We start from the raw sequence: 19,705 nt of genomic DNA, 5'->3' as shown, positions 1-19,705 counted from the left end.
TACCACCCACAATGCCCCTGACTGCACAGAAGACCAGGGCTACCTCACACTGCTAGAGTGTCTGAAACATGAATGCTCAGAGTGGCTCATACTGTTTTGTTGTGATTGCAAAGGCATGTTCTTGAAACTGTTTAGAATGAATCTTTTAGATCACTAACTGCCTTTGACACAAACAGCGCTGCTGTCATTGATGCTATCTAGGTATACCAGTCTATGGATTACATAATCAGCTCCTAAATGATAACCTGTTCTCTCAGAGGTCTTCGAATACACTTTTGGTTAAATGTTCTTCAGCTCTAAGACCTCCCCTAACATCTACTTTGCAGGATTTTGTCCCTTTTGTCAGTTCACTTTAAGGGGCGCTGTTTGAAAGAAGTGATCTAATGGAGGCAGTGAGGAAAAGGTAGGGAAAGCTGACCCACTTGCAGTTTACTTGCTTAGTTCCAAGCTTTAGAATCACACTGGATCCCTCCTTTTGTGCTTTTGGGTACCCACATCACCCACTATCCCCAGGTGTCATCTTCAGCCTAATCTCAGCCAAAAGACCGTAGGCTTTTTCAAGACTTGAAGGATACATTACAGCACTGACATGGTAAGCTAGGCTATAAAATTGGGGGATTTCTGTAATGATCAAAAATGGCCATACTGTTAGCACTTGTGAATCTGAAATACCCTCCGAAAAATCTGCTCAAGGGGTAACTAATTCAGCACTTCTGCCTGAGTTTGATGGACAGAGTAGGAGGTGAATGCTCTTTATCTGCCTTTTATCATGCCTCTGATACACTAAGTTTTAAACATAAACTTAGGCATTTTGAATTTAAATCAATGTAATTACTGACATATATAATATTAAGCAGGTCTTTGTGTGATTGGACTTCAATACTTAAGCTGGACTGTTAGAATGCTTCCTATCTACAGAAATCAAAAGGTTTCTTTGTAGGAAATCTTAGGGGGAGGCTGGAGAGTCTACTCACTAAATCTTTGAAAGACAAGTCATACATTAGAAAATGGAATACTGCTTCCAATTTAAGCTATTGGCCTGCCTGCATAATTATTACAGAGATTTAAAGAAAACTGTTATAACTTCAAAGTTGCAATGCCAAATATAGCAACTCACATCTTCATGCAAATCACACAAAACCATACACTTAAATATAGCTACTTTTTTCTGGTATGAAATGAAACTGTTGTATAGAACTCATTCCAGCTTTTAAGTGCAGAATTTATAACTATATGCTAGTGTGTACCTCTTCTAAACAGGGCAATGGGATGTTCAAATGTGAGGCATAACAGTATAAAACGTTGGACTTCTTTTCATATACAAACTTTTTTTTTCATATTTAAACATATCACAGAGATCAGAACAGAGAAAGAGAGAGGGGAAAAAGAGAAAATAAACCTTACCTTTCTCCTTGTTTCCCACCACTTTTAGGATTGACAAAAACTAAAAGTGGATGAGTGCCTGGAACTGGAGTGATCTAAAAGAAGGGAATAACACAGCCACTCATTAATGCTGTGTGTTGCATTCATTTTTTCCTATAGTAGACAGAAAACAAAAAGCTTAATGCAAACTCTATGTTATGCTATGTAAGCCAGCTGGAAGCAATTCCATAATTTGCAATAATCCTCACTTCATTAATTTGCCACAAATGGCAAGTGACTTTTTTTTAATGATGTCTGTCTTAACAGCTGTGATGCCATTTGAACCTATAATTCCATTGAAATATTGATACATATAGGTTACAACCATCAATAGAGAAGAAAACTTTAAATGCAAGAAATGCATGACTGATTCTGACAGTAATTTCCTATGGAAAAAGCTATGAAGGAACTGTATTTTGTAATGAGAAATGACACCATACTATAAAGGTCAAATATAACTATATGAAATTTTAAACTTGATGTAATAATTTTTAATTTTTTTTAAATTACAGAAACCTGCAATATTTGATATGATATGAAATCACACACTTTTCAAAATGTAACAACCATAAACGAGTTCCTTTAAACACCTTAGAAAGCTGGAAACTTAAAAAAGTAAAGGAGAAAACATGTGGAAGAAGGGCAAGCCTGAGGAAAAGAATGGAGAGGAGGACATACTGAAGGAAACAATGACTTCTACCACATTTTTTAATTCTTTTGTGCATGGAAAGTTTTACATGTTCACATTGATGTTTAGCTTTACAAACTAACACCTTCCTTCTAAGTAATAGTGTTAGTCTGTATTTTCAGATACTGTAAGATGTGCATGTTCACTGCCTTTGCTCCACAGACGTGAAGAACATAAAAAATTACACCAGATGATCACTCTCTATTATCTGTTTTTCAACCATAAAGCTAGACTATTCATATTTAAAATTATCACTTTTAGACATATATCTATTCTAGAATGTTTAAAAGCATATTAAGAGTTCAAAGTCAACATCTCCAAAGTCATGCACTAACAACTTCAGAGATGAAGCTTAGACTGTCTCTGTTTCAAAATGATACATTGAAAGCTTTTGCTGCAAACCCTTATTCATAATTCCTGAAATAACAAAATATTTTCATCTGAAGAGTTTGTAAAAAGTTATTTGAGGCAGAACCTGAGATAGCTAAGGAGTCTTACAGGCATCCTATTGACATAGGCGTATAAACCTACAGGCATCTAAAAGCACTTTTCTTCCAGTAGGATGTGTTAGGCAGTAATGTGTCAACTCCATCCATAACTTCACAAACAACGGACCCAAATCTGTTCGATATATACAACAAATAATGAAAAACTCCAGCAAACTTGGTGGAATTAAACCTAGCATAAAACCTACCCAGTATCACATTCTGGCACAGTATGTTGTTACAGTAAAGTGCTGTATGTTGTTACAGTGAAGTGCTGTATGTTGAAACATATATCAAATTGCAGGATATAGTAAAGTTTGTCATATATTTAATTTTTATCTACTGTTGTAATCAATTTTAGTTATTTAGCCAATTCCCATGATGTTTGTTCCTGTAAGCTAAGTGTAAACCAATGGTGCTCATTGTGACAGAGATGGACTACCTACTGAAATCTCTTAGGACGCAGGTTAATTAATGAGACTCATCCTAAGGTTATACATGATCTATTACTTCCTCTAATTAGAAATAATAATCCTGATCATTATGCTGGTTAGCTAGAAAGAAGTAAGATGAATGTGCTTAACTATGATTAATTGTCTTTAAGTCGTGCAGATCTCCACTGCCACTAAGTTATCTGCTCACTGCTGTCTGATGGAAGGAAGGTTTAGCCTTGATACTTTTCTCAACAAAAGCTAGGTGATTAACTTATTTCTATTTTATATCTTTTAGTTCATAACTTAACCATTTAATTACAAGTAGAAGGTTTAGGACCATCAAAACCCCCCTAATACAGTTTGTATTCCACTCAGTTCCAAAATAAGGTCTCTTAATTAACTTCTAATAGTTTTTTCCAAATTACTTTTCTAGATAACGTAGATCTTTCCCATATAATAAACAATGCAACTAAAGATTTAGACTAAATTGGTGAACGTTTTCAAGCCTTCATCTAGCATGATTTAAAGGCAATCTCCACAAAGTTATTAGACAAGTGACTCAGTGTCTCCTGATGAAATAAAGCATCACCCTCATATATGTGAACATTGATTTTACTCAAAACTACTCATATCTCAAAGGAAAGAAGTCAAGCAGTTCAGGCAGAACTTCTGGCATGCCTCTAAATAATCTCCCTAAAATAACATTAGCTCATCATACACACAAGTTTTTCTTTCACATAGAAAAAACTTCCATTTTTATTCTAGGTATCGCTATTACTGAAACCACCTTGCTCCTCTCCACTCTCAATTTTGATTTGCCAAATACCCTACTTGGAAATACCTGGACAAATAACATCCTTGCAGTTTACTCCATCCACCTATTAATTAAGAGGTCCAAACGATAATAATGAGCAGTTATCAATATACACACTCAGATTTATAATGTAAATTCACACAATGCTATGTGGCAGATACTAAAACAATCGAGCTCAGCTTCACCCTACAATACAAGTGTTTTAGAGCTAGTTTTCCCTCTCCCTTAAAGTCCCACCAATCATATGAGAAGCAGATTTGCACCACAGCATTCCTGTACAGATGGAAGAATTTACCTATTGTATTTTTAAATATGTAAAAGTGAAATATTAGAAGGGTGAATGTATAGGAAATATTTCACTTCGAAGATTGCTCGCTCTATCATTGTCTTCATACCTACAAGTGTCTCCTTAAATTAAAATAACAATAATCACACCTGAAGACCTTGTCCATCTACGGTGACAGAATTTGCTCTTTGCATTTTGTTCCGTTCTCCCAGTTTGTTCATTTGCTGGAGGCAACCCTTTTCTTTTTTCACTGTTGCCTGTCTTTCCTTGAAAAAAGAAGAGAAAAGGAGAAAATGGAACATTTTCACACATTATATAATGCTATACAACTGTAACTGAGACTGTGCCTCCACAAAGTTGTTTTTTGACTACAGAGTAATGTCAGATTCTGCTTTAATGAAAATGAGTTCTCAGTCAGGTTATTACACAGTGTCTGGCCACTTCACATAACATCTATCTACATGCCTGAACATTTCATAATGACTAGGCAATAGATGGATGAAAAGTGTGCAGTCACAACACAAATTAATGCAAAGATGTGAAAAGATAATCTGACATCGCGAGGATGGCATTCTGAAATTTGAGAGCCAATCGTACAATATACTTGATTGTTTAATAAGCACACTGATAAGAAATCAGTAATTTATCAAAATTTCATCCTAAATGTTAGCAAGGGTTGGATGCTTCAAGAGTACCACTTTGGCAAAATTTACCTATTCTAAATGTACCATAATCAATTGGCTGAGTGGCCTTTTATAAAATATGTATTTTGTATCGGAAAGAAACCAGAATCTACATCAGCTTCTAAGCCATTGGCAAATTTTGCTGCTGCTACACAGCACAATCAGACGGTTATTTGAAAGAGAAAAGCTCAGAAGTATGTTGCTGTAATCATATTTTCAACTGTTGTCAGGTCATTCCAGAGAACTCTGAATGAAAAAAAAAAAAAAAAAAAAGTCCTTGCTCTTTGCATTTCATTTATCCTATTTATAAACTGCACCCAGCATGTCCTTTTAGGTTGTCCAAAAATGCACTATAAATTAAGACAGCAGATGTTTATCAGATAGAATCAGTGTCCCCAGTCCCAACTGCACCTCAGTCACTTTCCTCACTTCGCAAGTACAAGGCGGCTTTAAACTAGTCAGGGGAATGGGCTGGCACAAAGCTGCTGCACTACCAAGGAGCATGAAGGAAACTGTTGCACCCCCTGCAACTACCCTCAGTAAGCAGTTCATTAAACGTTACAATTTAAGTTCCATACCAGGCCAAACCCACCTCTGTGCTACCTCTGATAAAGCCTTAGGGATTGCACTAGCAATTAATCCATGCCACTCTTTCTGGAGCAGTTTAAACTGGTAAGAATCATTGACAGATTCTCTGGCAGGAAGGGAATAACTCCCAGTTTCATACAGTGCCCTCTAACACAGACATGGACCATCACTGGTTTTATTTCATCTTTAGTTTTCTTAAATTTGCACACTGACGCAGCCTTAGTCTAATCCTGATGAAAATAGTGGTCCAAGTCATTCCAGGCTGCTTTGGGTAGCGAAGTGCTTTGGGGAACTGTGGCAATCCAATCACATTTTCTGTAAAAGTACTGACAAACCTATACCACAGCAAAGAAACAGGGGAGTCTATACTATTTCCCATATGCCATGAGATTCCCAAGAGGTTAGTTAACTGAGCTCTTGGATGCTTTGAATAACTTAATCAGTTCAAGAGGAGGACCAAGAGTCTAGACTACAATATCACTGCTTTGAACAGAAAACAGTAAAAGCAATTAGAGCTATTCAACTCAGCCCTAACCTTCAAACTGTCCATATCAGACAAACACTGTCCATATCACTGCCTAAGAAATCACCGACTCAGCACTTATTTATTTGACAATTTTTTAGAAACTAGAACTACAATGAGGCACCCAAACAAAATAATATTTGTGAACTAACATGAAACATCAAAGCACAATGGTATTGGTTAGTGCCAAGGATAGTAAGAAACTTCAGCATGAAAGAAGCTTCGCGCTTCATTACATATGTAAGCAGCTTTGGGGTTTTAAACAACTTTGCAAATAACTACCCTTAAAGTCACTACATTTTATAAGAAGTAAGCATACCACGTTAAACAGGATTTTATATTACGGCCAAATCTGGCTCTTGGATATTGCAACATCTTCAAAAATCAAATCAGATGTCAGTAATGCAGACACACAGCTAGTAAAATAACCTTATTTCTAACAAAAATCAGAGATGGAGAGCAAATAGGAAAACGTTAAGCTAAACAACATATTTGTGATAGTTCAAAGAAAAAGGTAACAGAAAGGAACAGATCCAGCACACTGAGTACGTCCATTTAGAGAGCTTAAAAAAACACTGTTCAAAAGAGGCCTACTTGCAAAGTGTGGCACTAAAAATCTTCTTGCATATATCATGCTATTACTTAAAGGAAAAGTATTTACACACTGCTGGGAACTGTCTTTACATAAAGGATGCTTACCACTGTGCCCAAACCTGCTGTTAGCAATCACTCATAAGCAAAATGCAGTAACAATTGCCTCAAGCAAAGTTTTGGATATTGTTTTTTTTGTTCCAGCATGATACAGAGAGCAAATACCCTCAGCTGGCCTTGGCCCTATGACTGCTGCATTAGCAACATTCCTTCTCCAATTTGTTACCTGTCCCATAAGCAAAACAATTGCTTGACTCACAGACAAAGACAGTTTCTCCTAAGCAGTGACTACACAAGATTAGGCCATACACCTCATACAATGTAAAGGAAAAGTATATTCATGATACAGAATTGTCTAGAGTGTTATTAAAAAAAATCAAATATGGATACCTGACCTCATTATCATTGAAGGTTTGCTTCCTTCAATGATGATTTTTGAAGTATAAATAAAGTATTTCGTATCACCCATCTTATATGCATGATACCACAATACATGTCACCACATGTACCAATAATCCTCTCTGAAATATTTCTGAACAAGCTGATAGGAGATTTCCTAGCGTTATATATCCTATAATTTTTACATATGTGCTATACTAGTGGGGACCTGACTTACAATTTGTGTGAAATAATGTAATAATGTGTATCTTAATTCTAGTGAATAAATCCACTAATGGAACACAAAAAGATTTACCATTTCATTAAAAAAAATCTCTTTTAAATATTCTTGCAGAGATACTTTGTTTTATATATGAAACAGAAAGCTGGCTTTCTAATCCAGTTCTACATAACTGTTTGAATAACTTTCTTTCAGGAACTATAACATTACTATAACATAACTAAGCTATCCAGGAGTGTCAGGAACTAAACAGAGTCATTTTTTAATGAGATAATAACAGTTTAATAAAATCGTCTGTGGATAATAGCCTACAAATTCTAGCAATGTTAAGACAAATTTGACATGCATTGAATAAATGGTTTTACGAAATGCAAACATTTATTTTTCAAGGTAAGAAATGTTTCTACAACAGTTGTGCTGTATTTAATATCTTGTTAATCAAAGCATACAAAATGATTAATGTATCTGTGAACCATTTTGTTTAGTGGACATGCATGAGGTTGATAGAGATACTGAATACAGCATTTTAAAAGCTATTGTACATTTTGACGGCTCAAAGAATCGAGTTTTTCTGTTCTTTTGGTATGTGCCAGAGCACATACCTTTCAAAATAGTACTTACCACAACATAAAATTTTTCCACCCATTTTTACACCTCCCATGCCTTCTTTTCTCCCTTTGAACTCCCACTTTGAAGTCAATATCCATCAATTGGAGCTTCTACCGTTCAGTATTGCTCCAGAGAGATCACTGTCAGATAAGAACTACTCAATTGTATCTATCCCTTATTCATCCAAATAAGAAAAAAGAATTGATAAATAAGACAGGGCCTTTCAAATGGTAACACAGAATATCATGTCTCGATTTTTAGTTCAGCCCCAAAATGCACTTTATAACAAAAAGAATGTACAATATCATGATCTGTTAGTACTCGTGCGTTCATGGATGCCTCCCATTACGCACCTCAGGGAGCAAACCTCCTAAAGTGGGTAGCGTCTGTTGGAAAAAGAGAACGTTAGGCTGAAACACCGAACAGGGATGGCAAGGGACATGGAAAGAGTGGTTATGAGGAACACTACCTTGCAGCAGTTCTACTTAACAACAAATGTACAAGGTGCTTTTTTACACATTTGCACAATCGTACTCTCCCAACGTTCTGGCTGTCATATTACAAAATTTATATTCTTGGAAGTATCTGTGGGATCATTTTAGCACCAGCTAAAAATATTAGAAAACCTGAGGACTTTATTCTTTCAAATAGTAAAAAGAGATACTTGGTACCTGGGGAGTATTCTTTCTATTTTATCTTCCAAGTCTTTGAATCCTCATCCAAAGTGAGGAATCTTATTTAAAAAGCTTTCTTCTACTACAATTGACAAGCTATACAACATTCATCCTCAAAAAGTATTTCTACTGTTTCTTTACAGAGAGGTACCGTCTTTACACAAAACACTAAGATTTAGAAATATCATACTCTATCATAGCTGTTAAAAGAAAACAGATTAATAGTAACTAATGGCTTACTAAATAGTTACCTTTTTACGTTTTAACTGCTGACACAGAATCCAGTGTCAATGCAGCAAAAATTGCTTTTTCTCACCTTGTCTCTTAATCAATAAGTGCAAATGTGTTTTTCTGGATTATTTCATACACAGCTAAGATTACTTAAAAGAATTTCTTTTATATTAAACAATGATTTATTTATACATTAAATAGGATTGTAAGGCCATTAGTGAATGGTTAATATCATTACACAGTTTGTCAAGTAACTACCGAAAATTTGAGATTACTTCTGTATGATAATTACTTCTTTATATGCCTTCACATGAGGCATATACCCTAAAACCCAACTTGGGGATGGGGTGCATGAGGAGAGAAATTCTACTTTAGTATGCATAAACAGAAACAGTTATTTAAAAAAAAAATCTTATTTTAGAACTCTGAGACTTCAACTTGAAAGATATTGATCTGGGGAATTTGGTCATAGAAGATCAGATGGAATGCATGGAATACCATGTAAAGGTATCCTCAAATGTTTGCAGGATGAAGGCCATGGAAGTTTAAATATGTGACTTGAATATCAAACTGATGCTTTGGGGTTTTTTTTAAGGAACTTGGAGGAAGGTCGCTTTGTGATTCCTTAGAGCTATTTTGTTTAATGACATGGGAATCCCCAAGGGATGCTAAAACTGTACTTTAATATGCAATGAAATATTAGTATAGGTACTCTTAGACTGTCATTTTGTAAACCTATGTGGTATTCAAGACCATGCTTAAAAAAAATTCTATTCCATGCAATTTCTGTCCATAGTTACACAATAACCAAAGAGAATCAAAGATTCAGACACCCAGAACACTGCAAAAACCCCACCACCATTACCACAAAACCCCGGGGAGCAATCTATCTGTAATATCTATTAGATATCACATCCAACTAACTATGATTTAGATGTGCTAAAATATTTTGAAAATTCACTTTATAAAATTATCTTCATATTTCCAGCTCTAAACCTGTGTGCATCAGAAGGGCCAATATTGACACCACATCAAGCTGCCTTGAAAGCTCATAGAGCTGTAACACAATACCCAGCTCTACATCCATGGCCTGAAGCTAAAAGTCATCCTGTGGACAAGATTAGTAACCAATTCACCAGCAAAAATACTGTCCAGTGAGCTGCACATGCCCATACTATAAAGGAAAGGGAAGGCTTCTAATTTATCTGACAGCTGCCTTGATAGAAATGTTTGCAGCTAAGGAAAAGAAAAACAAAAAACAAAAAATCACATTATGTCAATCAGAAGGAGGTATTTTGTCACCCGTAAGATAAAGAATTACACATCAAAATCACAATCAAGTATTTCTCATTTAGCATGTCGGCCTTAGTTCATTTAGTTGGCTGAAGATAACTTGCCTTACATCTTGCACCCATTCAATGTATGCATCATCATCATCATGCAAGAACAGTAGGGCCCAAGACTTTTAATTTAATTTGCAACCTAAAATGAACTTGGGCTATAGCAGGCAATTATATACACCGTCCAAGAAAGACAAAAGAGTTGGAAAATTATTTTGAAAATAAAAACATGTTAAACTCCAATGGGAGAAGATGTAAGGAATAAACTGAGGGACTGACAGTAGTGATGAGTTTTGGGCAGGCAACTAGATATAACTTAAAATGATTGAATGGCTGCCATTTCAGTTTATCAGCATCTTATTATTTTAACATTGAACTGTGTTTGTCGAACAGATAATTAGTTAGGAAGATACATTTTCCTCCAGGGCAATTATTAATTTCCTTCTGACTTCAAACAAATGAAAAACCTCTTAGTGTAGATAAGCACACCATTATATTTCAAGTCTGTTTAGATTCTCAGAGAACTGAATCTGCAATATGATACGCAATTGAAAAGGAAAAAAGTGTTTTGTTTAGTTTTTAAATCTGTTTCAATTGCTATGTCATTACTTAATATTCAACAACCAGATTTAAATTTCCCCCTCCATAGAAGCATATATCTACAAATAACTGTTTTTTTGTAGTATCTTTGTTCAGAAACTCAGAATAAGGCTAGTACTCAACTTCAAAGGATTGAGTTGCTCATAAAGATGCTTACACACTGCACTGCTTTTCTGCGCCCCGTGTTGAGCTTGGATTCAACTGAGTTAAACTGATCTCTACTATAATAAAAACAGAAGAATCGTTTTAGGATTAAAAACTGGAAAAGGGATTAAGAAAGCTCATTCTTCAACCAGCAACTGCTAATTCCCTTTTTCTCTCTCTACATCTCTGCTTTCCTATGTGAGTAACATTTACCTACCACACAGGAAAACAGTATTAGTAAAACATATTATCAGACATGGGAAAAATATCTATTGAACTATGTTGCAATTATAACACAACCATTAGCTATTCTATCTAGTCTCTCTAAATACTGATAGTCAAAGAAAATTCTTGTGCAATATTTTTAACTTTAATTCTGTATTTTGCCAGCATCTCAACATACTTGCTGTATTTACACGAAAGTTTGAAGCTACAGATCATAACGTATATTGTTTAGATGCACAAGGCACATTTCTTAGCGAAAACATTTGTAATCTGCTGTGTATATTGTTTTACATGCCTAAATAGAACTAGTCATCAACAGAATATTTTTGAACATCTATGTTCTTGTGCAATAAAATGCCAAACCAACCCAAACCCCAATCAGATACATCTGTTTCCTCCACCAAAATACATAGCCGTTTATATTTTAAAATAAGAGGTCAAGTGAATTGAACTTACGATGCTATTTTATATTAGGTGTATATAAACAAATTTGCTCTATGATGTATAAAATTTCTATACATATTTTATATGTACCAGATTATATATATGTATGTTCTGTATTTATATAAATAGAATTTATGCTTAAATTATTTTATCCTAAAAAGCTATAAGCATCTTCACTGGACAAAAAAAAAAAAAGCCAAATTCATTCATAACAGAAAAGAAACAAAAAGTGAGTTGTTCCAAACTTTTTATCATGATGACCAATTTGTCCCAGAATGCTGAACAATGAAGTTGACAATTGAACACAAGGAAATGTATCCAATTTTAAATTTTATTTCTTTCACTTCTTGTCTTCAATATTAAACCAGGCCCTCCCCCTTTGAAATAAACTGGTTACTATGGAGACAGTGATAACTGCCATATAGTAATGCTCACACTGTAATCAGGGTACCTTATGTTTTACAATTTATTCCATAATTTTCTTTTTATTCCATGATTAACAGTTTTAATTATAGTTTTCAAAACCAATGTTAGAAATTAAGTAAAAAATAATTCATTGTAAAACTCACATAAACAATAGGAGAATCAAAATCATCATACATTATGAAATAAATATGTATTTATTAAATAGCAGGCTTTTACTGGTTGATTTGTCATTACCCAAGCCTGTATCTATTTTGGTGGGAAATAGAAAAATCTAATTACTTTTCTATAAACATAAATAGAAATTAGAACGTCCTACGTGTTCATCAATAAACAGAGCAAAGTAAAGGAAGGCATGAAATGAAGAAGCCAAAATGTATGTTAGCATTCTTCCCTTTCTGCCTTATAAAGGGGCAGCAGGAGAGAAGCTGTATCATAAGGAAAGACCAATCTTTTTTTCTTCGCTACTCACTCATCTCATTCCAATACCCACTTTTTAACCTGGTTATGATCTAATTCTGTAGTCTTGGTAGGCTAGGATTCAATTGAGTTAAAGATTTTTAAACTCACTGCCAGTCAACCTTATCATGAACTTTCATTATGTGCATGTAATTAATTGGGTCCAATGAACAATATCAGCACTGAGTTATAGACTTTTTCCCCCCACCATATAATTAGAATATAATTACCCACAGGATATCAGAATGATGCAAAACCTTTCCTCTAAATGTGCCCTCATTAGGAAACAAGTCTCAATGTACATTTATTCAATCAGTATGAATTAATTAAAACGTTACTGAAATAAAAGAGAGTAACATTAAAGCATATCTGACATCTATTAAAAGACTATCACTTGAGATCTGCACACACAGTTTATAACAAAACTCATTTAACTTGAACAAAAAACTTCACCATACAACAAGCCTTACGTATGGTAAACAGAAAAGTAAAAAGGACTAGTTTTAAAGTTGACAGACTACATTTTACTAAAACATTTAAAAGTATTGCAGTAAGATATGAAAAATCTTTATATGGCAATGATTCTAGACAGATATGTGATTCTTTCATGATACATACAGTGTCAACTGCATGAGTTTCCCCATGGTTTCTTTTTCAGCTGAGAATGTAGCTAATCATATTTAACAATAACATTGGACAAGTTCCATTTTGTGCAGTTTTGAAGATGGGAGCCCTCTTATTTAACTTAGACCAGCTATCTAACTTTCAGATGACCAGGCATTTAGGTTCTCTTTCCAGCCTTTAAGAGAAGGGACTGTATGAGAGGATCATGCCAGTCACTATATTTTAGAGGAATCTCTCTTGTGTCAAGACACCCTAAATGAGTGATTTAGAAGAGTCACCTGAGCTGAGATGGCTATGTTTAGGGGGAAGAGAAATGTCTCCCTTTGTGATATTACAATCAGGAAGGGTAGTTTGTCTGTTTATTCTTCACAGTTGCAGCAGTGATTTTGGACATCAATGGATACCTAGGAAATGGAAAAACTGAGAGGATATGGAACCGAACAACAGATACCAGCTGAGAGACCAGTTTAGTAGCTCTGGTATAATACATGGTGCTGTGACATGCAACTTATGAAAAAATTCTCTTTATCTCTGCAGAAAGAGTCGAAGCTGGACTTCACAAGAACTGAAGAAATGAGACATGCTGGATGAGAAAGGTAAAAATATGAATGTCCTTAGTTCTGCAAAAGAGAAAAGATGAGAAGGGATTTAGCCTGTACTCTTGAAGGAAAACCTATGAGAAGGCATCTTGGTCTGAGATGAACTCTGACAGTTTTCTGGAAGAAGTCTGAACTTCAAAAGTTACAGATGGAAGGGAGGGCCAAAACTTTTGGGAGATCAAAAATACAAGATTTTTCAACTTGCTGTTTTCCCACAACTCCTATAACTTATTCTATGGGAGAAGAACATACTTTCTTCACTGATATCTCAAAATACACAAGGATAAACCTGGTACAGAAAGCATTGTGGTTATCTGCTTTTCTTTACCTTCCACATATATGTAGCGCTTTAGGAGTATTATTGCTCAGCGGATCACTGAAGCTAAGTGTGTGTCCTAGGTGAAACACCCTTCCACTGTCAGGTATATCAGGTTTGATATGTACGTACACATCATTTCCATTAACAGACACACTTACTATTGTATCTTTAGACAATTTTGACATGGATTTATTAACTGTTTTTGCTGTCATTATTGAGAGAGATGGTTTCACATACACTGAATTATTATGTTTCTCAAAAGGAATCCCTGTAACAGGAAATGGGAGAAAATAATTACAAATTATTAACATAAATAATACGTACGGTGTAATCAATTGTTTTTAGGAGGAATTCCTATTAGCTTGGTCACTGATGTATTACTCGTAACGTAAGTATACTCAGGAATTTAATGCATTTTTGGAAGAAAGTACTAGATGAACAAATATACTACAAAATTATAAAGTTCCCATTAAAGCACAGTAAAATATATTTTCTGTTCCTAACAATATACATTGTGCTGGAATACATGTTTTATGTTACATTATTAGTACATAATACTGAAACATGATTCTGATACAGGAAAACATATTTACTTCTGCTTATGCCTTCAAAATTTGCGGATAAAACAAACCTATTCAAGGGTGATTTGACTCTAGAGTGGTTTTATATATCCTCTAAACAACTTAACTAAACTCCCATTGTGGAATGAAAATCATAACTCCTCTATTCCTCTTCCTCTCCTGAAAAGAAAATGGAGTTATGCAAATATAATTGAAGATGAAATTTCACACTGAGGCTTTATTCAGTTTATAAGAATGGCAAACAATAAATAACAAAAGCTCGAAAACAGTCCAATCCAGCAATCCAACAAAATCATAATTCCTACACGTTAACTCTTAAAGTGTGACCTAAAATGCTGAAAATCAAATAATGTAATGCAGAACGTAATCATCCAACAAACTTAAAATAATATTTTACAATTATTACTCAGAACTTGTCCAGGTAATATCAAAACACTATTACAGACAAACTAAAAAACTACTCTTATAACTTTTCAAAAATATTAAAAAATATTTCATAAATATTAAATCCAGCTTTCCATTGCTTTACCTTCATTGACAGCAATGGAATAGTCCCAGTTTACTCAAGTAGAGGGCCAAAGTCTAGCATCCATCCCTTAGCAGATTTATAAACAAACAGCCAAAAGGATTAATAAGAAAACAAGTAATTTACAATAGGCATGAATATTATTCTTAACGATCAGAAACAGTTTTAAGAGTAGAAGGTATATTTTCTTGTTTTTCCTCCCAGCAATAAATCATTCTTTCTTAATTTCAAGCATTTCTTACTCTTACTATGAACTATATTTAAAGTAAGAGGACCACACGTCTGTTCTGTTATGAATACGATGATGCTATGACTTTCATCAGCATAAAATATCCAATTTAATATATGAATACATAACTTAATTCTGAAGCTCTTTTTTCATGATAAACTGGTCAGCTCTTTTCTATACAACCCACACATAGCATGCATTTTTATTTTCATTGAATTGAGTTATTGTTTTTGTGGACAGAGAAATTTACTGTCCACGACTGCTGAATAAAATATACCATAATGTTGATGCATAGCTTACTGCAAGACCAGTGTCATCATTCTAGGTAACCTCCGGCTCAGATCAGAGACCTCAGCATTGCAGATATACAATATGCATCCCAAGCAAAAACTGTCCATAAGAATAACTTCATTATTCTGGGAAGTTGGATCTATAAAAGATGTAAAATGTAGAAGTGTTCTGCCTATACAGTTTCTGGTAAGTACAGTCTGAGTAAGTGATAAAACCTGAGTCAGCTTCAGTTATAATATGCCCTACAGAAAGTTCATTCTCACATGAAGAAAATGCAATATGCAGAGGACAAAGCATGCTTGTGCCTATAAACTCATCAGCCAGGATTACCCATTGTGTTTAAGGTTCACACAGTTCTGTGAATTTAACAGATACTCTGGCAGTCAGTCCCAGCATCATTTTAGCTGTTACCTATGACAGAGGATTACATCTGAAATAAACATATGGACAACTCACCAATACTACTGGGCAGATTGATGTGGGTGGTAAAATATGGTCCTTCAAAGGTCCACAGTCACATTCAGGTTTTAGATGTGACGCACATTTGTTATGCAACTACGGGAAAAGAGAAAATGAAGACTCAACTTAGACGTTTTACTACTACAGTCTAAGAAAACGGGCATCCTAGAATGGTGTGAGCTCAATTAATCTAATTTTTACTAGAGTAGTACCAGGAAAATGAAACACACTGCAGTGGAAAGCCTCTTAGGATTGACAAAACCAGTGAATTTATATTGAAGCAAGGAACAGTGGATGAAAGTATTTTCCAGTTTGGAAATTGCACGTGTGGTCCAGCACACAAAATGAGAACACTGCATGGCAGTACAGTAACATCAGCATAGTGTTACTGGTGATCAAAACCTTCATTTCAGAAGACAGTTTCTTGCACTAAGCCAAGAACTTCTGTTCTACTACTAGTGGGCACTCTGGGGTAATTCAGGGCAGCATTTGGCATTATTGGTATAATTCTGCTTCCTACCTGAAGCTGATAAAATCACTACTCATTCAATTGCGATGCTGCAATATCTATGAAAATATGTATGAAATATAAGAGAATAACGTAGGAATATTTAACAGCTTTAAGCTATATTGGGCAAATTTTGTTCTCGACTGAATCAATGTTCAGATTTCCGCTCGCTGCTGAGGACCCTGAATTACTCTCCCTTTTCTACTTTATTCTTAGCATTCATCCAGTTTTCTTGAAAGCAATGAGAAGAGTTCTACTCTGAAAACACGTCAAGAATATCCTCAGGTCTGCTGACTGAAAGAGCATTGGCTTACTTCTGTCTTATTAAAAAGGTGGAAGGGGAAAACTTGTATATGACATCAACATAAAATGCAAACAAATAATGATATATTTATTGGAATATTTTGCACTAGCAATCAAGAGTTCTTGTTGCTCTTTTAGGATTTAACTCAGTTCAAATGTTTCTAAATAGAATATTGCAACATATATACCCAGCCACACAGTACAAAGGCACAGTTTTGTGTCTGGATTATGCAAAGCATTCACATTTAATTGGTATACTTCACAATATTATTAGAGATAGCCACAATAAAATACAACTTCATATTGTGAAATTTGGTAAAAGTTTATTATTTTGGACTCAATGATCTTAAAGCTCTTCTCCAACCTAAATGATTCTATGATTCTATTTCTGCATTGATTCACAATAAACTGTGCCTTAAGTTCTTCAGGTAACATGCATTTCCCACAGAGTATTTTATTTTTGAGGAGATATGTATATTTGCATTAAAAAATAATCAGGGTAATAAATATCTGAAATTTTGAATAAAAATCTTATTTAACAAGTGATTTAACTAGTATAATAGGCAGCACACAGCACTAGTTCAACAGGTTTGATAGCTATTACAAAATCTGTAGTTCAATGTCTGCATCTGTAAATCACATTTTTCCAATGACTGATTCATTTTCCCTTAGATTATTTAACTATGTCAGTATGAACTCTATTAAAATTACAATAAAATTGTACCAGTTGCCAAAGTATATAAGCTTTACTGATAATATGGTCTTCATAAAGTTATCTGGTACAGTTAATGTTGACATAACATTTCTGAATTTTGAACTGAATAGCACCTAATATTAGCCTTGTCCATATTCATTTATACTAGAAAGTTACCTTTTCAGGCAGTTACTTAGCAACAGAAAATAAAAGTCTAACGAGTTTCAATTTACTCTGTGTGTTAAAGCCGTATTGTGAGGTTATTTTGGTAGCCCTGTAATCTAAATCATTTGTCATGCTAATTCTCTGCCTCAGTGGTAAGGCTACTTGTACCATAATTAATGCACACCAGGCCATGTTACATCAAATAAAAATACCTTCACACATTCAATGGTAATTAGCAGTTTTGCTACTCGGTGGCATGCAAACTTATCTATGAAAAATATAGCTTAATCTTCTTAGTAGTCTCTGCTGATCTTTGACAACAGAATTCGCACATAGCAGACAACAGAAATGGTAGAAGATATGTAGCTTTAATGAAAATAACACTTTGACACAATGAAATATAATAATATGTATCTCTTCTCAAAAAAATGTTTTAGCATATTTTAAACACATTTCCCCAAAATTCCCTTACCCCAAACCTAGCTCCTGTAGAATATTACCTCCCTCACAACCAGATGCCTGCAAAGTAGGAAAAACCATATTTGCTGGAGAGAAAACGAGGAAAAAAAACATTCGTGAGACATGGTAGAGAACTACAGAGTATATGGAAGAGGGAATTGTGGGCATGGCTGAGAACTCAGTATAACAAGCCTTTTTAGTGCAAAACACGTCTAAATTTCAGGATTTGATTCAGTTATTTGACATTAGAAGTGGCCCTATTAAGTTGTAAGAAGGAAAGATATTTAAAATGCAGGAAAGAGGCTCAAAACTATTTGTGTAATAACTAGCATCCTCCTATATTACAAAAAATGTCAGCAACAAGCCTTAAATGAGTTGTTGTACAAGGAGTTGAAAACATATGAAGGATGTGATGATAATTATATAACTTTAGAATATCCATTCAAAAATCATGCATCTGTTATAAATTTAAAACACTGTTTTTTCAGTAATAAAGTTATTACTATTAGCAAAGAAAGTTATTGCAATAGAATATATAGAATTGCAAGAAAAGCGAATAGGAGATTGAAAAAAATACTTATTTTTCACTTATGTGTTTTATTTACACCTGAAGATATAAAAATTAAATAAAAATATTAATAAAGTTATTTTGAAAATACAACACCATTCTTACAGAAAATAAAAATCTTTAGATTACTGATCTGATAACTGCAAAATTTTAAACCTCAGTGCCAACATTTTTAATTTTGGCTGCCAAAAAAACATAGGTCCATTTTTAATTGGAATTTTGACAGATATTTAAGCATTTAAATATGCACACAAGCACGTAAGATATTTTCAAAAGAATTTAGCCTCTTCCTTCACAGTGATTTCAATGATATATCATTCCTTGGTATTTCCTCAGTGAATATCCGTTCTTATGGTAATCCTCTAAATCTTGATATGTATCTTCAAGAAGTAAAAGGCCTTTACAAATCTGGTCCAGACTCACATGAAACAATAGGAAAATAATTTTTCTGAGGAGCTACAGAATTTGCAACTTCCTTTGACTTTAAGAGGGAGCCTTACATAATATGTATTTCTTGAATGATATAGACACATTATACAGATGTAAATACTTCTATATCTAGAGCGGAACACTCTTATTTATCTATCCAAACACAGATAGCCATTGCCTAAATTTAATTATCTACATGTGAAAATTTTGGATTGGGTGTTATACTCTCTACATAAATTATCCAAATTTTGACAGCAATCTGGACTACATATTTGCTTTCTTCTAAAATATTGGGTTTTAAGTAATCATAACAACTTATCACTGAAAGTATCCTGGATCTATTTTCTTTGATGATGTTTCATATTTTGTATTCTTGTGTTAAGAAAATATGTCATAAAACATCCAAACTTGTATGTTGAAAACAAACATTCACTAATGCCTCAGTCTCATATTATTATTTAAAACACTGAACAAACAACTGCTGTTCCATAACAATAATAATAATGATATCAGCAAAAAAGCAAAAACCATAGAAGAAGGCTGAATCTCTCCCTGTTTAGATTTAAATCCTGCCCTGGCTAGGAACAGAAATACTGGCATTGCTTCTTC

At 34.2% G+C, this 19,705-nt stretch overlaps 1 protein-coding gene across 6 annotated transcripts in view; it reads right to left on the bottom strand.

Annotated features, from left to right (window-relative positions):
- DGKB (diacylglycerol kinase beta) overlaps positions 1-19,705 on the bottom strand; it is a 366,387-nt gene that overhangs the window by 225,936 nt on the left and 120,746 nt on the right. For 4 of the 6 annotated variants that reach the window (XM_069774198.1, XM_069774191.1, XM_069774183.1 and 1 more), the window contains 4 exons: positions 15,968-16,066; positions 8,156-8,188; positions 4,279-4,395; positions 1,405-1,478 (listed from right to left, as the gene is read on the bottom strand). In XM_069774198.1, the coding sequence (XP_069630299.1) occupies positions 1,405-1,478; positions 4,279-4,395; positions 8,156-8,188; positions 15,968-16,066 (323 nt within the window). The remainder of the gene's footprint in view (positions 1-1,404; positions 1,479-4,278; positions 4,396-8,155; positions 8,189-15,967; positions 16,067-19,705) is intronic. The other 2 variants (XM_069774214.1, XM_069774219.1) reach the window with 1 other exon arrangement.

Source organism: Haliaeetus albicilla, chromosome 2 (assembly GCF_947461875.1).
Source record: "Haliaeetus albicilla chromosome 2, bHalAlb1.1, whole genome shotgun sequence".
Lineage (NCBI taxonomy): Eukaryota > Metazoa > Chordata > Aves > Accipitriformes > Accipitridae > Haliaeetus > Haliaeetus albicilla.
The sequence above is the reverse complement of the archived record's forward strand: the minus strand, read 5'-3'. Positions and strand labels throughout refer to the sequence as shown.